The sequence below is a fragment of the Coloeus monedula genome (assembly GCF_965178545.1).
Source record: "Coloeus monedula genome assembly, chromosome: 17".
Taxonomy (NCBI): domain Eukaryota; kingdom Metazoa; phylum Chordata; class Aves; order Passeriformes; family Corvidae; genus Coloeus; species Coloeus monedula.
In genome coordinates this window covers 5,707,981-5,725,499 of record NC_138797.1, presented here as the reverse complement: position 1 = coordinate 5,725,499, position 17,519 = coordinate 5,707,981, and the positions used below count along the sequence as shown (strand labels likewise).

Below are 17,519 nucleotides of genomic sequence, written 5' to 3'. Positions count from 1 at the left end.
GCACAAACTTGCAATTAATAAGCAAGTTGCCTAAACACAGCCATGCATCTCAGTGGTTTGACTTGCACAGCTGAACTAACAGATACACCACACATCTACATCTAACACGGAGCTGAAGTGTCCAGCTCTATCTTTAAAAAACAGGGACAGCAACACATTCCTTCAGCCAGGAGAAATGGGGAGGGGGAAGTCTCCTCTGAGACTGATAACATATTTGACAGTTATTTTATTTGAGCATTAAAAAAAACCCCATCAGAACTCCAATTTCAGGGAGCAGTAATGTTCTGTGTAACAATCACACTCATCCATATTGCATGTTGAAGTCTTCTAGATCGCAGCTCACAGGCAGGAGCCAAGCAGCTATCTATCAGCTAAGGAGGAAGGCAGAATTTGCCAATCTCCATTACCCCATCTTCCAAATATTTATCGTGTGCACAAGGAATATGCATCCAACTGCACTGTCCAGGGACTGGGCACACAGCCCCTTACCCTGTCAAAGTCGATGTGAATGCTGCAGGAGCCTTCACTTTGGCTGGGAAGGTTTTCCATGAACATCTATCCCTGCAGGACCCAAACTCACCCTAAGCCCACCAACAGCACACCTCTCCTCTGCCAGGCAAGATCTCAAACTCTGCCTCTCAACAAGCTCTGTTTCTCTCTGGGCCACTCCACTTTCTGTAACATTTTTAGCACTGTGACGTGCTGTCTTATGTGCTGTAACACATTGTACTCTGCTCGCGTATCCGATTCCTTCTGCTGTATGAATTCTGCCACTGAAACAGTGCTATAAAAACTATGCAGCGAATTCTGTACAAAGACCTCCCCCATTCCCTTCCCCACCTTGCCAGGCTAGCTCCATTTTTAGCAGTCACTAGTCATCTCAGATGCACTGAATAAAAGATAGCTACCTGTCTTCAGTGAGCAATTCTGTCTGTTCCCAAGAGGTTGCTGAAGGTGGGATTCACTGTATTTCCTGCTGTAACTACAGCTCTCAAGGTCACACCCTTTCCAAGCTGTGCTGGTCAAGCTTTGCCAGCACAAAATGATGTGCTGTTGCCGAACAGGCTGAGGAATTTCTCGAGGTATTACAGAAATAATCTTCATGCCTTTCCTGGTTTCCATCTCAAAAGACACTGATTTCTTACAGCCTGAACTGATATTAACAATGTTTCATTACATTTTTTTAAAGGACTCAGATAAAAAGAGGCCTGAAGAAAATCTGTTATAAAAGAGTCTAGAAGTCTCCTGGCTTTGAAAGTCAAAAAAGAAACATTCAGTGAATAGCTGCAGTGTGAATGGGGCATTCAGGAACCAAGTCTTTTGGTCATTCTTGAATGACGAGGGATACTTTTTGCTGAAGGAAAAATGAATTTTCATGTGGCCATGTGGTCACAACCCAGGCCAGTATTTTCTCCTGCTTCCTATTAATTATTGCTCCACAGTAAAGCAGAGAAGGGCAGGCAGCTCCCCCCAGCCTAAGCCCCAGTGTTGGCTCACACCAGCCCAGCGGGAGACCTGGTACCAGAGACAGAAGGAAGCCGAGAGGTGTGAGATGCCCGTGCTGGTGGCACTGGTGCCAGGCTGTGTCCTGCCTCCTGCCACGGGCACAACACAGCCTTCAGGCAGAGCACAGGTGGCACTGCACTCACCATGGAGAAGAGAGGTGGGACAGCCAACAACAAGACACTTCCTTGCCGGACCTGCACACTCCTCTCAGATAATACGAGAGCAATCCTCCAAGTCTTTGTTAGTCACCACCTGCTGTGTTTTTCTAAGGTAAAAATCACCTAAGCTCTCCAGAACTTAATCATCCCAGCAGCAGCCGGCAAGAACAAAAACGCTATGAGTACCACTCACTAGGCACTGTGGCAGCTAGCAGGCTTTTGTTCCAGGTCCATTTTTATCTTTCTGCTCCATTTTCAGGAAGAAAAGTGTTTGGCAGGAACAAGTTACATGCAAGTCCAGAATCTACTGCTTTCTGAATGCTGTACATGGTCTCGTGCAGCTGCAGCAAAACCCAGCCAAAACAAGATGTAGATCGTGCAAGAGCCAGGATGGAGCTGAGATTCTGCTGAATCTCACAGGGTTGTTTGTGACTTATTCCTATATTCGGAATAGTATCCTTGCAGCAATCCTGCTGTCCTGAGACTACCCCATAGGCACTTACTACAGTGGATAACTGTTCTCTCAAGCAGATTTTTAAGTATATACATAGAAGAAAATATTCACTGCTGTAGAGATTTGTAACCAGTGCTAAGATTGTTCCAGATTAATTATGAATGGAAACATCTGTGAAAGCACAACCAGCCTGGCTGTAGCAGATCTGTTCTCCAATGACAGGGGAAGGATGGACAACAAGGTTAGAGAGCACATCACTTCCATGCCCTGTTTGAGGGCAGACTGTAGCCATAAAGATCCCCCCAAAAAGGGAACAAAACTGTGGCAGTGCTGCTTGAGATCTACAGAGATGAAAAAGAGCAAGACCCTGAAGTGAAAGATCACTCCAAAATAGCAGGTAAGTCCTAGAAAGTGTAAGAAAAACATAGTCTAAGAGCCAGTGAGTTGTAAAGAACAACTCAGCAGACACAGCAAGGGCTTGACAGATGGTGTCCCATGTCCTCCCTGCAGCACACAACCCAGCCTGGCTTCAGCACCTGGATTCACAAGGCGTGGTGCCTGCATGGGGTGGAGAGCATGAGGGAATGAAACCTGGACATGGGAATGACTGAAAGCAGTTTTGTTCAAAGTAAATATCTACTTCTCCTTCTACAAAGTTTCACATTGAGTTTTAGTATATTAATTTCCTATACTAGTGCACAACCACTGTGTGACAGAAAACCTGGATAAGAACGTTGGAGGGCTTTTTGTCTGGCAAAAACTTACATGAAGCAGTGTGTTGACACTGTCAGCATTTACTGGCATGCTGTATGAGCTTAAATTCCAGAAGATGCATCATTTAGCCCAGCTGGTCTCCAGTATACTTCATCTTCAGGTAAAGGGAGTATTTTGCTGAAAGAAGGCCTAGCATACCTCAGAGGTATACCCCTGCATAATATGCCTCTCCATGAAAAAAAAACCTGGATTTTATGCACTCTGGTGTTCACACGAAAGCAGCATTGCTCAAAATCATGCACTTCAGAATATTCTTTGCCTGTGATACCTTGCACTAGCACAGAGCAGCTGTGGCAGCTGCCACCAGCTCACTGCAACAAACATGAAAAAGCAGTCAGTGAGCAACTCTCTATAAAAGCAGTTTGTATGGCTGAGGGAAAGTATTTAAGCCTGCTGCAGCAAAGTTTCACCAAATCTTTGATCACTTCAGTGTGCCACCTTTGGAAGTTATCCTTAAATTGATAAGGATTATAAAAACACATGGAATTTGAGAAACAAGCCCTCTTGGAAGATGAGGTTTTCAATCCATCTTCTTCCAGGCGCGAACACATCAAAGGGATGCACGGGTGGAAAGAATTAGAACAGCCTCGCCTTGCTGAAAACCAGGGGTTTGACAGTCACTGGTGAAAACTCTCTGACCTGGGAGTATCTGCACCAGTCACAAACCCAGCTTTTATTAGAAAGAAAATCAACTCGCCACAGCTAACAGAGACATATGAATCTTCATTTTGCCTCCCTGGGAAGACAGCTACAGCAAACGAGAGAGGTCAAGAGAAATCTGATTTAGGAGAACACATTTCTGTTCCTCAAAGCTATTCCCCAAACAATTCCATTCTTTGCTGCAGGAAAAGAAAGCAGAGAAACTCCCCTCCCACCACGTTTTAAGAGAATTGAGCTCTCTTAGTTCTTTGTACTCCCAGCCCTGTTTGCTTATCACTTGTGGCTCAGGCAGATAGCTGCAATTCCCATTGGGTTCCCAGAAGAGATTAATTATCCCACCTAGGAACAAAGCATCCAGGAACCACTTAATCACACTTTTCAGAGAAGAAACTACCCCATCCCTGGCTGAGGTGCTCGCAAGGATGTTCTGGCAGCATTCAAGGTTGGAATACCAAATGTTAGGCTTGTTCTAATAAAGACACTTGGATTCCAAGACAGGCTTTTCCTTTCTCTGTTGAGCTGATAGCTACATGTCACCTGCCTTCAGGGTGAGACAGCACTTGCAGGGGTGCAGTATTTTGCTGGCAGAAATACTCCCTCTCCATGAAAGCCCAACAAAGCAGCCAGTGTGTGCAGTGAGAGGACACAGACTATCCAGGGAATTACACCCCTTCCCAGGAGGGTAAGCTATGTAAATATAAAAAGGAAAGAATTTTGCTCTGCATGAAAGCAGACTCTTGCTCCTCATTGCCCAGTGACTGAACTTAATCACTAATCCACTGCATCTAGTAGCGGAGGCAGAACTCCAAGCCACAGGACTGTGCTGGTGTAGCAGGAATATTTCCCTGGAGACAGCAGCTCACAGAAGAGATAAGGTACATCACAGCTTTGGAGTGACAAGATTGCTATCGCAGTCTGTGCCTCATTACTATTTTGAACCTTCAGCACAGATCTATGATGCCTTTCCAGGATTAGCCTACTTCTAAAGCTAAAGAAAGTCTCTCTTAATTTACAGCCTGTTACTTATTTAACACCAGAATCACATTAATTGAGAGTGCCTTTGGACTCTCCCAGCATTTTAACTGTACAGTGTACTTGGAATATCACACAGGACTAGAGACAGCATACAGAGTGATGCCAAGTGTGGTCCTTGGCTTAAACAGAACACCTTTTAGGTATAGAAACATTTTGGGCTCACACCTAGAAAGCACAAAATTGGATGGTATGCACTGCCTTCTTTTTTAAATACTGTGGGTTTTTTGCTTCCAAAGGTTCCCATGAACAGTCATCTTGGTAAAATTATTAAATTGCCCTATACAGCTTCAAGTAATGGAAATATAAAAACCAGAATTGGAGACAAGTCAGGTCCCAAAGTTCTGGCGGAAAGATCCCCTGCTTTGTACTCTTGTATAAAGTCTAAATGCAACAAAGTGTATTGTAACTTCTCTTGGGGTCAAAAATCTTTTCTGAAACACTTCATTTTAGGACCCTGTAACTCAGAGGAAACAAAATTAGGTTTTTTACCAAAGTACACACGGGCTCCAAAATAGATATATTTTGATATCAGAATTTTGCTGTGCTGTAAGGTATTTTATTACTTTCACCCTTTTCAGTACCTTGACACTTCTGCCTGCCCCAAACCAAAGGGCTATTTTGAAACAGGGGAAATGGACAACTATTGTGCAACACTAAAAACTACTGGCTTATAATTTACGATCAGTAATGAGCCTCTGCTATTGACCCTGAATTACTCATCCAAAGGCAAAGCGGTTAAAAGTAATGGGTATCTGCTTCAGCTCAGAATAATGAGGACACTAAAAAAAGTATATAAACAGCCAAGTATGTGCCAGCTATGCAGACAGAGATCTGCTCTAATTGGATGGGCAGGACACCTGCAGCATAGGCAAGTCAGAAAAACACATCGTCCATCATGCTGGAGGAAAATTAATAGGTACAGGGACAGTGCATCCCACGAGTGATTACCCAGCTCCCTTTGGATGACTTACTTTCCCTCTGATCCGTAACTGTTCATGCTGTCCTCGATGGACTCGTGGCTGGCTTGACGGACGGTCCTGCTGGGCATTTCAACAGCCAGGCCAGTTTCTGTGCTCCTCTGGATGGCTCCTTTCAGTCTCCGACCATCACCGTCTAGGAACACAAGGAGAGAAAAGGCAGTCAGCCTCTATTCCCAGAGCCTTTTGCACTGACAAGGCCAAGGAGAAGCAGAAAAGTTCTTTTGGAAGACCAGCCTGGCATCTGTCACGCAACATTTCCTTACTCAGCCCTGCTTCATCAGCACCTCCCGAGTCATCTCTGGAACACACTCAGTGCTCCACCATGCCAGGGCCAGCAGATACTCAGAGCATGCACACCTCCCTACCTACTCCAACCATTTGTACCAGTTAATTATCCTTTGAGCAGGCAGCCACACCAGAGCTGGCTACACCTGGAGCTACCCAGTCAGGGAACACAGCAGCAGCAACCGTGGGCTGAGGAGTACAGCCTGATGCCTCCAAGCCTATCCCAAATCCCATGTTGCTGCCTCAGGCTGTGTGGAACAGCAAAAACAGTGGCAGGTTGTGGTGGGCAACGAGTGATCAGAAGGGAGGGAAAGGCCAGGCAGCACCAGAGGTGCTGTGAAAGCAGAAGCCCTCCCAGACCGGCCACAGGGGAATAGTTGGGCACAGTCAAAATGTTCCCTGGTGGCACTGAAAAGGCACCAGCAGTGGAAAACCCTGGAGAGGACTATTCCCCTTGGTAGACGCCCTCGGCCACAGCATAGAGGGAATTAAGTAGGTTCTGGTTCCTCCTGGGTGCAGTCTTCAGAGGCTCAGCCCTCTGAAATTAACAGCTGCTATTTTCATCCTCCATCTCGAGCAGTCTGTTTCTCAGAACAAACCATGTTATGTAATGAATACGTAATGAATACCATTACTATTAATTGCTGTAGCTGGTGTTAGGAAGCTCCAGATTTCATCCCACATAGAGCACTCATCCTGAAACACATCTGCTACAAGTTTTCTGAACAAAGCAGAATTATCTAAATCCTCTAAAGATGCCCAGTCATTACCCAGGACTCAGGCAACAAACCCCTGACCCATGGTGCTCTCAGAAACCTTCCAGCTTTTTGAGTACCACCTCCAGAGGAGAAATGACCTGGCTACTGAGTCTGGAGAACTCAAGAACACCAAATATTAAAGGAAACAAATCTTTCAAAAAATCACAGGATGGGTGAGGTTGGAAGGGACCAGAGTGGTTCATCTGATCCATCCTCCCTGCTGAAACAGGGTCATCCTAGAGCACACTGCACAGGATTGCATCCAGATGGTTCTTGAATATCTCCAGTGAGGGAGACTCCACAACCTTCTGGCAACCTGTTCCAGTGCACCCACACAGTGAAGACATTCTTCCTCATATTCAGGTGGAACTTCTTGTGAATCACTTTCCGAACTACTTTGGAAACATGAGGGTATCTGTAAGAACCTGCCTAAAATACCCTGTTATTTGTGTAGCAGGCTGCTTGACCTAAAATACTTTTCTTTAGATCTTGGTGTGAAGAGAGACTTTGAAAAAAAAATTTGGTAAGGTATCAGAAATGCTTCCTATCCTACTTCTCCAATTGTATCTATGCCGAAAAGCAAAGACAAAAATTCTCCTATAAATACAGCTGTAAAGTACCTTTTCCTCTGGTATCATGAGGTTTCCAAGTGGGTAAACGTGCTGGCCCCAGGGCTCTGTACCAGCTGCTGTCCCCACATATGGTGCAGCATGTGTACACATGTCCCTATGAGCTAAGGGGATCGAATTTGCACATTCTGGGTTAACATTAACTACAGTTTGCACTGTTTGTGTGCCTAGAGCAATGCATGAAGCACATTGTATAAATCAGGAAGTTACACAAACGTAAAACATATTTCTCATGTGCTTTCAAAATCCAAACCTTCAGGCAAGAATAACAATATGGGCACCAATAAAAGCGAAGCCTTGTGAAACGGCCGTGCCTATTCTCCCAACCAGTGTAGAGCAGCTCCCTTTGATGCACCCTCTTTAGCCTTGTGCAGCTCATTGGAGCCTCTGATGGGGTTTGCAGGCTCCTCTGAGGGCACATCCCCCAACCTCGTGGGCAGACTTGATGGTCCATTTCATTTCTCTTGCATTCACCTCCACAAACAATCTTTGAGTCATCCACACGCACCAGTGCCCATCCCTCCTTCACATGTGCACTCAGAGCACTCATCCTCCTGCCCTTTTAGGTTAGTCCTCACAAGAGCCCTGCTGGCAGCCAGAGTCAAAGCATCAAATGACAAAAATGTAGGAGACAAATTAAAAATGCCCCATTGCCCAGCCATGCAACATCTGTTTGAAAAAAATCTCTTCTTTCCCCAATCTAATGAGATGTGCCTGGAGACACTCAAAATCAAAAGACTATTCATCCATAGCTGGAAACAAACAAGAGGCTTGGGACAGAGCAAGGGTTTGGAGCAACACAAGGTGCTTGCTTGCTTTCTATCGGCCATCTCCCGATTCAAAGCCAGGGACATCAAGAAGAAGGGCCCAAAGGCAAGGAAAGGCAGCACTGTGGGAGCACCAGGGCACTGTACCAGTGATCATTTAGCTGGCATGGGGCAAGTTCAGACGTAGAGCATCACATGCACAGCCTTCCACTGCTGGGTGGGTCATTTTCTAGTAGTCCTGATTGCTTTTGCGGGTTATTAAAAAAAAAAAAAAAAAAAGGACAGACAAAGGAGAAAAAAAGGAAATAAAACAATTTAATCGAGAATCTCTGTAAAACAAGACAATGGGAATAAAGGACAAGAATCCTTTGTTCCTTCCTCTTCTTCCAGACAGAGATGCACAGCAACTCCTGCATCTTACAAATGACCTCTCTTTATTCTGGAAAAAGGATTCTCCAACCTTTCTCCCCCTACACTTTCCTTTTGCCAAAAGTTTCCCTTGCACAGAAGGGGAGTGATTTGTTTTACCAAAAAGGCAAGCTCCCAAACCACAGCGGCCAGAGGCATGACTGAAACAGGGTAAGAGATCACCATAAGCACCAGAGATGCCATCAGAAATGAGATACAGGTTCCTAAACTATCCAGCCCCATCAGCTGGGAGAGGCAGACAGATCAGGGACAGCACACCTGGAAAGGAAATATATATGGGCGACATTGTACTTCTCATCTGTGAGCCAAAAACATTTCACAAGCAACAGTCAGCTGCCATTAACCTTCTCTGGTCAGCGTGGAGCATGGCACGGGGGCTGTGCCTCCTCCAACCAAAATCTTTGTGCTTCGACACCTTTGCCAATCAGAAGGTAAATCATATGCATCGATGTGGGCGTTGCCTGGCAAAATCATTTGTCTTAATTTGTCAGTGGTATCTGCAACAAGTAAGAGTAGTATCGACATTTTCTGCAGTGTCACCAGATTTATTCTCTGCACCTCTTCCAATCAAGCAGCAAACAACAAAGGTTAAGCAGTCAGTCAAGCCTGCAGTGCAACACATCACTAAGAGCAGATTTTACTTTGGGATGACCTTGGGAAGAAGAAATGTTTTGGTCAAATATCCAGGATGAAGATACACAGCACCTTGCTGACCCCAACAACCAGAAGGGCCCAGCAGTCACTCTGCCAAGTTCTCAGTGCTGACAGGCGCTTCGATTTTGCTCTGTTCAGCCAAACAATTTATGTTTGGCTAAAGAATATCTTCTAAAGCACTATCCACTCCGGGTTTGAAGATACCGAGATGAAGAATCTGCCATTTGCCTGCACGGTTTATTTTACTACCTGACATTTAGAGATGTGGCTTAATTTTGCCTGGTTTCAGCTTTCACACACCAGATTTTTTTAGAGCCCTTCTCCACCCTGAGAGCTGCTTTGTGTTTTTGCTATAAAGACTTTTCTGCAGTGCAGGTGAGTTTTCTCTCAATGTTATTTTGACAAGTTAAACAGACTGAGATCTCTATGTCTCTCATGCTCTGGCATTTTTTTTTTTCTCCTGGCCTTGGATCTTTTTAATGACCTCCCCAGGTTTTAAAAGCCCTTTTGAGAACACACACAGCAGAACTGGAGTCTGCATTTTAGTACAGAAACACGTACAGAGGTAAAAATCAGCTTGTACTCTCATCTTCACTGCTTCTGCTGGCATCTCCCAAGACCACAGTAAGCTCCTGATCACATCACACCTTGCCAGGAGGTTGTGTAATCCCTTGCCCATCCTGCTGGTACGACCTTGCAGAACATTATATTAAAAAATAGGTAAGAAAATGAATTTTATTTGAGGAGAAAGAAAGCAAAACTTCAGACAGCTCTATACAGCTCTCTCACCCTCAGTACTATTTACTCTCTTTCTAGTGTCCACATCACTTGTGAATTAAATGAGGTTTAAGCTCATGCTTGCTCCAAATCAAATGAAAACACTGAGCACCACCAGGCCTTCAAAGAGTCTTCCTGCCTTTGAGGCTTTTCCTTGACAACTGCTTTTTGATACATGAAGCAAGTTTTTAATCCATTTATCACGATCACACTTTCAGGGTCATGTTGTTCTAGGACAAAACCCTAACATACTTATCACGTTTACCCAGATATCTGTGTCTTCTAAAACTTGGAGAAAAATGTTTCTCACAAGACCCATTTTCCCTACATTCTTCTTGACTGGTATTAATTATATTCCATCATTTTGTTCATTATTAATTAGATCTCATTATCATGTTTCCCCTCATTCCTTCCAACAACCCAGTAATAATCGAAGAGGAGCAAGGTCACCATGCAGGTGCCCTGTGCAGAGCAGAGCATCTTTTGAAGAGTACCCTTAACTAAATTTTCAGCTGTCAACCACACAGAGGGGCATCCTCTTCTCAAGAATGGTGCTGCTCCTGTAGAAGGGCTGCCACCAAGAATTGGATTTGCTCAAAATCACAGGGGTGGGAAAAATAAGAGTGGCATTGTTCCCTTCTCTCCTCCAAGGGAAGAGTAACCACTTCTCATGTCCTCTTCTATGTCACTCCCATGCACAACTCTTTGAAGCTCTTCCTCTCTGCTACTGACAGGGCTCTCCATGCTCAGAGGCCAGCAAGTCTTGAAAAATCTATGTGAATCCTGCAACAGCTCATCACAAGGTCATGATTATATAATTATTACTCCTACACAGAATTACTCTATGATAGATGCTTATTGATGACATTTCTGAGAGACAGCATGCCCCTTTCACTGTTATCCCTACACTGTTTCCTCCCTTGTCACTTCCTTTTCCTCCACCCAGGTACTTGGTACCATCTTTCTCTTTTCCACTTTGTTTTCAATTTCTTCCTCCATGCTTGCAGTTTGCTGGATACTACCAGCACAAAAAGAAATCAACATGATGCATGTGCTACAGACCATCCTGTACTTTAGAATTAATTGGTATTGATTTAGGCCTGAGATTAGGCATTGACTGAATCTCAACTCCATCAGCTTTGCTCCTAAATTACCCAACCACTTCCAAGCACAGAACACAGTGGCACCCAAAGCACATGGACACACAGCACCAGCACAGGCCACCCAAGACACACCAAGGGTCTGGCAAAACAGCCTGGGTAGCTGTTATCCTTTCCCAAACTTGATGAGCCAGGGGAAAAATCAGAAAGGGAAATCCGTTGGATGCTTATTTTCATTTGTTCCTATTGCAAAGCTCTGGAAAAGATAACATTTTGTATTTTCCAAGGAAGTTTGTCTGAGCTTGAGCAAAGAGACTACATCCCCACTGCTTTTCTTACCCAAGTCAAGCAGTATGGAACAATTCCCATCCAAACATGCTGCAGGGCATCGACCTGGACAGACTCTGCTCTCTGGATTCACACCTGGGTTCCTCAGCACATGAATTGCCTGTTTTGCTCCAAAATACCAACTTGCACTTATGAAGCATGAAGAACTGACAACTCCAGCAAAGGAACACAGAAAAACCCATCTGGCAGAGCCAATGAAGCCTTCAGAGCACGCTGCAGATCACATAGAAAGCAGAGACAGGACAGGACCCGACTGCCTGCAGAGGAGATTTGCCCTGAGCTATCTCCTTTCAGTTCATGCTGAATCTGCCTGCTCTACCCTTGGCTCAAACACGGGCTCACAAGCCCTTTCGCTTTCCACAACCACTAACTTCACTCTCTGGTTTTGACCCTAAAAGTTGTTTCTATCTCTCTTCCCCATGAAGATCTGCCTCTGAGAAAAGACAATGCACGTCATCAGAAAAGATGATGCAGGTTTGGGGCTGAAAATGAAGAAAGGAAAACATCAAGCACCCATCTGGATGGTATCAACTGCTGAGGTGAGGAAGGTCCCCAAGTCCAACAGCTGGTCTTTGGCATGTCTGTGGGCAAAAAGCAGAAATGGGAGTCTCAGCTCAGCACCCCATCAGACTGCTAAAACACTGACCATTTGACCTCCTACTTATTTTCAGGTACTCCGAGAAAAGAGTCAGCACATTAACTTCTCCACTTCAAACTTTGTCACTGCACAGTTGTTCCTGAAGTGTTTAAAAAAAAAAAAAATTCTGTTTAGTCAGATGCTGACTCCCTGTGACACCTACTAAGATTTGTGTGCCATGAATCAATTCTGAGATGAATAAAAATTCCATTGTTCGCCTTCAAAGGAGAAAAAGAAAAGTCTTCCCACAGCCTTGCATGAATACCCAACACCTGTGCAGCCTGGCACACGCTGAGCTGGCGTCTGCCGGGGTGGGCAGCACAGGCCCCTTTACAGGGGTATCTCTCTTCAGAGCAAGCCCTGATGCTCTCCTAAGGGGTTGCTTCTGCTGAGGAAAAAAAAAATAAATACTGGATTGTCACTTCAGCATGCAGTTTAACGAGATGAACTCAATCTCATCATGCCTGGCAAGCCCTGACATCCTGCCAAGCATTCCCCACATCAACATCCTAATGGAGTGTGAATTATGAGCACCTAAAGAGAGGCAGTTTGTACTGTGCTCCAGAACATGCCAGGCTATCATCACAGCCTGAGTAATCCACCAGAATGACAGAAAATGGCTGGGGATAAGCAGGGGCACTAATCAGGCTGTTTGCTTCATTCCCCTTGTCCTAGTTTCAGACAGCAACAAAATCACACCCTTTCTTTCCAAATTAAGCACAGAATCTTCTATGGGATGGAAAAAAGTATTTCAACATGTTAATTCCTAATCTGTGGAGGTTAGGTACCTTCACAGGGTTCAGAAAGTTCAATCAGCTCTTCTTGTGAGAGTCAGAAAATAGTAAAATTAGCCACTATTTTCACTGCTGTTACAGCTACCAACTCCAGTGAAGGCAGAGCAGGGCCAGGACACCCTGCTTGTATGGACAACTTCTGGAGATGCCAATGAGACACCTCCAAATTCCCAATGGAGCACAGTCCCAATACATCCCATTGCTGCTGGCCCACAAGGGTATTTTAGCACAAAAAAAGCTTTCTCTCAACCTAGAGTTCAGACTGGCCTGTCCTCACCCACACCGACAGGCAGTGCTGACACCCCTGCCCAGATGTGTGGATGTCAAACCAACTCCTCCTGAATCCAGAGTTTTTTGTTCTTCCCCCTCACCATTAGATGAGGACTAAAAATCATTCATGGGGTTATTTTCATGAACAGCCTCTGAGGCTGCCTTCCCTCTTTCCCCCACAACCCAGCCCAAACCCCATCTCTTCAGACACTTAAAGCAGCATTTTTTCCTCCATCCTGGCCTGAGCTGCAATTTGGTTTAAATCCTGTATTTAAGCAGGTCTCCACCCCCGTAGATGTTATCATCTCTTGTAGCTTGGCTGGGGCATGGGTAGAGCAGCAATTTTTCTTCCTTTCTTCAAGAGCTCCATTTTCATATTTTAAACATACTTTTTCTCCTCCTTTTGAGGTTAAAATTAAATAGTTCCCATGATACTATTTTTAATTTTGACCTTTTTGATAATCCATCTATATAAAAAAAAAATTTAATGGCCAAAATTTTCATTTAGAAGTATCTAAAGAAAAAATTCTGCAACAAACATGTAGCCAGGAAAATCACTTGGAGATTTTTCCCTTCACTGTCAAAAGAGAGAAAACCAAGAGCCAAAAAGGTAAATACATATGTTCCACTGTCAATGACTTTCAAATGGAGTTTTTGACTACCATAAAAAATTGTTCAGCTTTTCACTATAAAAAAGTTGCAGTACCATAACACTAACAAAAACATTTGGTTCTTTCAGAGTTATTTCATGGGAACTACTTTGCAGCTAGATCCAGCTCTTCAGAATTCTTTCCATGTCTCTATTTTGTTTGCAGCAGCAGGATCCAAATAGCTTCATCTGATGGCTGCTTTTGCATTTTTATTTTTATAAGAAAATGGAACACACTGCCCCCTTCTCTTCCCCCAATCTGCCAGGCTTTGCAGTAGAGCCTGATTAAATGAAATGGCCATATCCATCCAGAACATTCACTGCTGTAATATTTCTGCAGCAGCCTAGCAATGAAACCTGAACACTGCCCTGTCCACAGCCCAGGTCTCCAGGGAAAGACAAGCACGGAACTGCTGATGCTGCACCAGTTGTCCCTGGAATGGCTGCATGTCTGGGACAGACACATCCCACATCCCAGGCCTTTCTTCATCTGCTGCTTTTGTGCTTGGGCAAGGGGTGATGACTTAAAAATATAATCTTACTATGATATTTATAATGCAATAAACCACAGATATATATATACACACACACTCACACATTCTCACTGCATGGCAATTAGGGGATTCAATCTTTCCACTTCCTGGATTTTGGTTTTTAGGCCTCACCAAGGGTTAAACTCCCCTCTGACATCAGCCCACCTGGGAAGCCCTGAGGGTCTGTAGTCCAACTAGGTAAGGAGAATTTAGCTGATGGGCTCAGAGAACAAGAACATTTGACACAGGCAATTAATTTAACTGATTTATTTAAGCTACTACACTGTAATATTTATTGCTTAGAAAGCTGAGGGAAGCATCACACATAGAATCAACAACCAGCAGTGCTCTACACATTCTCAGTTCCAAACTCTTAGAACTTTGCCAGCTACCATGATGTGGGTATCAGGAAAACATGAAAGTAGAAAGGTGAGTGGCTGGTTTGTGTGCCAGCACCATCCCAGGGCTTTCTCCTTCTTAATTGACAAGGAGAATAGAGGTGGAGTCAATTTGTGTCCCCATGGCTGAAAGTCCTCCAGCTAACCAACATAAGTTGTGAAGGCCAGGTGAGGCTCTCTACTTAATTACAAGAGAGTTGAACCAGAGCACCCTAATGTCCTAATTCTGCCATCCATCTCACACTATTAATAACTGTGGATGTTGCTTAAGTCCAGGTTCTGAAATATGAATGAGCCTGAGCTGCAGAAAACCTCTTGATTTAGAAAAGGATCACAAAAATGAGGTGAATTCACAAAAATAAAGCTACTAGAAAGAGCCGTTGTAGAGAAGGACGGCGTGAGATGAAAGAGTTGCCCAGCCTACACTTCACTAAGCCAAGAAACTTTGCACGAGGCTGTTGTGCTCTTCCCGAGTCCACTGGATCTGCCTGCTCACCGACTGCCCCTCTCCTGGCAGAGCCCAGCATCCTGCTCTTCACTTGGTAACTTTTAGGAAGCAAGCAGGGGTAAAATAACTTCAGCAGCCTGTTTGCAAGCTGTGCATTCCTACTGCAGAAGAGGACTCGGGTCATGAGCCTCCTGAAGCCACCAAAACCCCCCAGAGGTGCTGACACACCTTTCTGTCCCACTGGATGCTCAGCTCCAGTGGTCTGCTTTCACCCACAAGGTTAATTTTAGACTGAGATTATATATCAGACCTTTTCTCCCAGGGGCACTAGTTTGTGTCTCTCTCTCTACCCAGAGCCATCTTTTCCAGCATTTTTAGAGTCTGCTCATCTTGGACTTCTCCCCCAAATTTGGCTGAAACTAGAAAGTATCTGCTACATAGTAATGATGGGAAGAAAGTCAGGACAGCGGCTTAAGCACTGAAGAAATACTTGTCTCCCTCAAATTCACAGCTACTGCACAGCAGGTGAAGTTTAGTTTTGGTACAGACAAAATTCAGAGGGAAGCAGTTGACAAGACCATATTTTTTAATGAGATTTCTTCCCTTTTCTTCTGTCCTACTGACGCTCTTTTAGGAGCAAGCGGCTTTGTCAAGACTGTGTGTGCGAGCACAGAGAGCAACAGTCTTGGCACAGTGAATGAGTCATGCAACCTTTTGTTCACTCGTTATAAATACAATTAAAAATACAGGCCCATTTCCTTAACAGGCACGAAGCCACAGAACCCTGGAGTCATTCATAAACTAGAATCCTGGTGCAGAATTGCATTTAGAATAGCATTTGATTTGTGTTTAGCTTGGGTTGTAATTACTTCATCATATTTTCCTTAAGGAAATGAATGATCAAATTCATAAGGAGTTGACTTTAATTATACACACTGCTTAATAACTTGTGTCCATTTGGAAGCAATTATTTGATCCACTGTGGAAGCAGAGAGGGGGAGCTGATGGTCTGGTTTCCAGAGAAGTTAAACAATTTCAGGCATTGAGTTCCTAATTCCAGACAATCTCACCTGACGATACAACTACCTGTGTCAGGCTTCACCAAAGGTGCTCTCATGGGGTACCTGTAGCAAATGCTAGAGGAAGCAAGCCAGCATGTTTTTCCCCTCTAATTCTACATATTGCTTTGACTCACACGGAGACATCCCATGACAGCTCCATGGCCATGGAGCATCTATTGTGCCAGGCAAGGACCACAGCCTGCCACAGCTGCACTAAAGGGAACCCTTTTCTTCCCAAACGGTACCAAGAACTGTACAAAACCCCCTGTTCATAGCACACCTGTGCTGCTGAAGGGAGAGCTTGGAGAGTGGCTCCATTTCCCAAAAGCCTGCAAACAGATCCATTGCACTCATACTGCTTCTCTCACACAGATCACTTTCCAGGAACAAGTGCCAGGTTCTGCTTGGGTGGAGTGAATGGAGAGCACCCTGCCCTTCACAACTGTGGTAATCTGGCTGCAGATACCTCATGACAGCTGGAAGGTCAGGCTTCAATGCCCAGAAGCAGGACAGGAGCATCAGTTCCTTACGATGCAAAGTCATTCACAGTGACTAAGAAATCAAAGTGAGTTTGTATCACTGCAAACAGCCCTGCCAATCGTACATCGTAAGTATCTTCAGCTGGGGACAAGTCAGGCCACTACACATGGAAAACACCATCCAATACCAAAAACAGAGGCGCTGAAATTTAACTAGTAGACACCTAAGAAAAAACATTCAAGCAAAAATTTCACAGCCCAAACCCTGAAGAGACACATGCAAACTCTCATCTGAGTGACACACTCTCCCACAGACGAACATGGCAGACACATAACTGCCTCCTACATCTGCTTTCTGCATGCACAAAAGCAGCACTCAGATAGAAAAACACCCCAGATTATTTGAAGTCCTTCGGGAAATTCAGTTCACTGTTTGTCTATGCAGAGTATTGAGCTTCCAACAGCGGAGAAAAAGCCCTTTGGCCAGAGCTGGAAAATAATGTGTTTATCTCTGCTGAAAGATACTGCAGAATGTGGGAAACCAACCAAACTATCATGCCTGGCTGCAGATTACTGAGGATTGAAGTAAAAAGTCATCAGACTAACACAGATTAAAAAATACAGGAGATTAATACACTTTAGGAACAATACGAAAATCTAGTTTTCTCAATTACCAACAACAAGATGCAGTAAGAATCAGTCCTTTGTGAAGAAGAGGCACACCAGAGTGTTCAATATCGTATTGACTGGAATTTGCATTGATCACTCACAGTGTACAAAAGCCACACACCAGCACAGCATCCTGAGAAGCAATGCCTGTTTGCAGCATGGCTACCCCATGACATGTACCTGGCAGAATGTTCACCAAAATCCCATGATTTGTGCCAAATATTTCTGAACAAATTCTGTAGAAGGAGCAAGGATTAAAATGCTTTA

General features: G+C 44.4%; 1 protein-coding gene across 1 annotated transcript in view; it reads right to left on the bottom strand.

Moving 5' to 3' along the window:
• RIMS4 (regulating synaptic membrane exocytosis 4) overlaps nucleotides 1-17,519 on the bottom strand; it is a gene marked incomplete at both ends in the record, with an annotated part of 47,748 nt that overhangs the window by 11,070 nt on the left and 19,159 nt on the right. The window contains one exon of the mRNA XM_082292918.1: nucleotides 5,559-5,700. Coding sequence (XP_082149044.1) covers nucleotides 5,559-5,700 — 142 coding nt within the window. The remainder of the gene's footprint in view (nucleotides 1-5,558; nucleotides 5,701-17,519) is intronic.